Source organism: Malurus melanocephalus, unplaced genomic scaffold (assembly GCF_030028575.1).
Source record: "Malurus melanocephalus ecotype Western Australia unplaced genomic scaffold, MMel_1.1 scaffold_1290, whole genome shotgun sequence".
NCBI classification, from domain to species: domain Eukaryota; kingdom Metazoa; phylum Chordata; class Aves; order Passeriformes; family Maluridae; genus Malurus; species Malurus melanocephalus.
Genome location: NW_026624522.1, coordinates 32,762 through 36,469, shown reverse-complemented (window position 1 = coordinate 36,469; position 3,708 = coordinate 32,762). Strand labels below are relative to the sequence as shown.

General features: G+C 53.7%; 1 protein-coding gene across 1 annotated transcript in view; it reads right to left on the bottom strand.

Moving 5' to 3' along the window:
- Positions 1-1,526, bottom strand: part of LOC130586769 (interleukin-10-like) — a gene marked incomplete at its 3' end in the record, with an annotated part of 18,722 nt that extends 17,196 nt beyond the window's left edge. The window contains exon 1 of the mRNA XM_057387672.1: positions 1,437-1,526. Coding sequence (XP_057243655.1) covers positions 1,437-1,526 — 90 coding nt within the window. The remainder of the gene's footprint in view (positions 1-1,436) is intronic.
- Positions 1,527-3,708: the final 2,182 nt, after the last annotated feature.

The window sequence follows — 3,708 nt, the reverse complement described above, 5'->3', positions numbered from 1 at the left end:
TATGAGTGGCGGTGCCGGGTCGCAGCAGCATTTGGGGGTCCCAGCATCGCCCCGGCAGCTCGAAAGGCTCCTTCCTCCGGGATTCTTTCCCCGCTGTCYCGGGGATGTTTCCTCTGCTCCCCGCTCATCCCCTCCGGTTCCTGGGTGATGTGGGGCTGCTCTGCCCATCACGGACTCTGCACSAATGATTCCTCAGATAAATTAACGCTGGGTTTGAATTCCTGAGCGCCGGGGCAGCTGACTCACAGCCCTGCCCACTGTTTGGGGTTTTTGGGCCGTAACTCCGGGTGCGCCCTGTCCCAACGTGCCCGCCCTGAAATCCCGAGGGAGGAGCCCTCCCCCGTTAGCTGGGAGCTGCCTGGAATCCGTCCTGACTCTCTCTGCTCCACTCCCAGCTCCGCGGTGCCCGAAAGCTTCACCCATCCCGACAGCGCCCGGGGGAATCACTTCCCATTTCACTGAGCTCATCCGCAGCGTCACACTGCTGAGTTGCAGAAATCCCTGTTCCTCCTTTCCCTCTTCCTTCCCAGAGCAAAGGAGGATGATTTGTGGTTTCATTGAGGGTGTTTTCGTGTTGCTGTGGCTGCCAGGTCGATGGGAGCCCGGGGAAAGCCAGGCTGGGGTGATTTGATTCCATCAGGGTTTGTGCTGATGGCTTGGAACTGCCAGAGGGTGGGAAAARAWGGATTTTGGGAAGAMATTCTGCCSTGTGAGGGTGRKGAGGCCCTGGCASAGGGYGCCCAGAGGAGCTGTGGCTGCTCCTGGATCCCTGGAGGTGTCCAAGGCCRGGTTTGGAGCAAAGTGGGATAGGGGAAGRTGWCCCTGMCCTTGGGACATGAGATTTTCTGTAAGGTCCCTGCTGATTCCACCCCTTTTGCTCTGGAATGAGAGGCTTTKGGGCATCCCCACATCCAGCACTTGGGGTGCTCCATCACAGAGAGGAAGAACCAAAATTTCAGAGAGTAAAAATCAAAAATTAAATATTTTCTGGGTTATCCCCCATTCTGATGTGGTTTTTCTCCTTGCCCTGGTGGTGAGGGTTCTGCTGTTTCCTCTGCTTTGCCACAGGTCAGTGATGGGACAGAGGGGCTGAGGGACACGGCCAGAACCACACAGAGGTGCAGGCCCTGGACCCTGAAAAACAGCACATCCCTCCTGGTCCTGCACCATTCCATCATCTCCTCCTGTTCCTTCACCATTCCATCATCTCCTCCTGTTCCTTCACCATTCCATCATCTCCCTCCTGCTCCTGTATCATTCCATCATCTCCCTCCTGTTCCTGCGCCATTCCATCATCTCCCTCCTGTTCCTTCACCATTCCAGCATCTCCCTCCTGTTCCTCCATGATTCCACCATCTTCCTCCTGTTCCTTCACCATTCCACCATCTCCCTCCTGTTCCTTCAACCATTCCATCATCTCCCTCCTGTTCCTTCACCATTCCATCATCTCCCTCCTCATCCTTCACCATTCCATCATCTCCACCCTGTTCCTTCACCATTCCATCATCTCCACTCTGATCCTCCATGATTCCACCATGTCCCTCCTATTCCTGCCCCATCCCAGCCCCTCCCTCCCCTCCCCTCTAACCCACATCTCTTTCTTTCCCCCTGGCACTTGGCTGACCCGTCCTGGGCGTGGTTTCGGTTACCAAAAGGAAAAAAAGGAAAGCGAGGAATCCTTTCATGTCCTCGGTCATTTACATAATGAAGTAAGAGCTCGCTGCTCTTCCCGTGTTTCCCCACCCGGGCTGGGTGTGCACMGGGCTCCCGGGAATGCTGCCACTTCCTTGGCTTCTGCAGCAATTCCAGGCAGCGGCTGGGAATGGGGGGAGAAAAGCAGGGATTGACAGCTCTGTGCTGTCCCAGAAACCTCCAACACCTCAGCCAGGACAAACCCAACTCGCTGCAGACTGGGGCTGGCTCAGAGCGGGGCGATTTGGGGCGATTTGGGGCGCTTACAGCAATCCCGTGTGCAATTCCCCGACTAGCCTGGGCAGAAAATCCATTTGCCTAGTCGTCCCCGGTGACAGATCTGAGGTTGGTTATCAATGAATTAATCACGGAGCAGATCCGAGCAGGACAGCCCYGRCCCGCGGGCAGAGACACGAGATCCACCCGCACTGTGCTGCTCCTTTGGGACTGCTCCAGAGCCTCCTCGGGSTGCAGGGGTGACTTTGCCACCCCAAATCCCTCCAAACCCAGCTGAGCACCCCTCTTGGGCCCAGAAGATAAAAGGAGTTTATTCAGATGTGTATTTTTGTTTGTAGGCTGAGCAAAGCTCTCTCCAAAGGTGCTGCAGGAAAATTCAAACCATCCTGGAAGCTGGTACAGGARCCAGAGCTCGAGTGACAATTGTGCCGCATTTGGGGACAGCCTGGAGCTGAGATGGAAGGAGCAGAATGTGTGCTCTGCAGCAGCAGTGGAAGTTCCTGGGGGACGATCACGGATGGTTTTGTGCTGCTGATGGGGGAATTGGGATGGTGTGAGTGAAATTCCTGTCCTGCCGCAGGGTGACAGCTTTGGACGGTGTCTGGTGATCACCAACGTCACCTGTGAGCCTGGAAACCATTTCTTCTGCCAGCAGGGAGGGACTGTGCCCAAAAAAATGCCTGAGTTTGGGCTTCAGTGCATCTCCAACACCAGGGACACTAACCCTAACTCTAACGAAACCCTAATCCTAACAAAACCCGAACCCTAACCCCGACCCTAACCTCACCCTAAACCTAACCCTAATCCTAACTCTAACCAATGGAGAAGTGTCCAGCCATTGAGGAGCCCAGGAGCAGGATTCCCTAAACCTGGGGGCAGAATTCCTTCAATCTGGGAGCAGAATTCCTTCAATCCGGGAGCAGAATTCCCTGAATATGGGACCAGAATTCCCTGAATACGGGAGCAGGATTCCCCAAACCTGGGAGCAGAATTCCCTGAATCTGAGAGCAGAATTCCCTCAATCTGGGAGCAGAATTTCCTGAATATGGGAGCAGAATTCCCTGAATATAGGAGCAGGATTTCCTAAATATGGGAGCAGAATTTTTTGAATATAGGAGCAGAATTCCCTGAATATGGGAGCAGAATTCCCCAAATATAGGAGCAGGATTTCCTAAATGTGGGAGCAGATTTTTTTTTAATATGGGAGCAGAATTCCCCAAATATAGGAGCAGGATTTCCTAAATATGGGAGCAGAATTCTCTGAATATGGGAGCAGAATTCCCTCAATCTGGGAGCAGAATTCCCTGAATATGGGAACAGGATTCCCCAAACCTGGGGGCAGAATTCCCTGAACCCCGCAGGGGAAGGCCACAAGTGCCAGGACAATGACAGAGAAAACCCCAAACCTGAGTCTCACCACTCCCACCAGCTCCAGCACTCCGGGGTTACTGGGATCACTGAAATCCCYTCCCAGATCCCAAAAGCTCTGYGAGGAGCTGGGAATTGCCCYTCTCCAGGAGGGAGAGGCAGCTTTGCCCCATATTTAGGGCATTTTGGGGACATGACCCAAGGTTTGTCCCTGTTTTCGGTCACATCCCTCTTCCCAAAAGGAAATCGAGGCAGGGATGTTGGGAGTTCCCGCCTCCGTGGGTGAGAGCTGGTCCTGTACACGAGCTCATTAATTCAGCAAATTACAAAGGGAAATAGGTGCCGGGAAAAGCGAGAAAAATCCCAAAAGTTAATCCATGAGTTATTTCCTCGTGGTAGCGGGATAAAAAC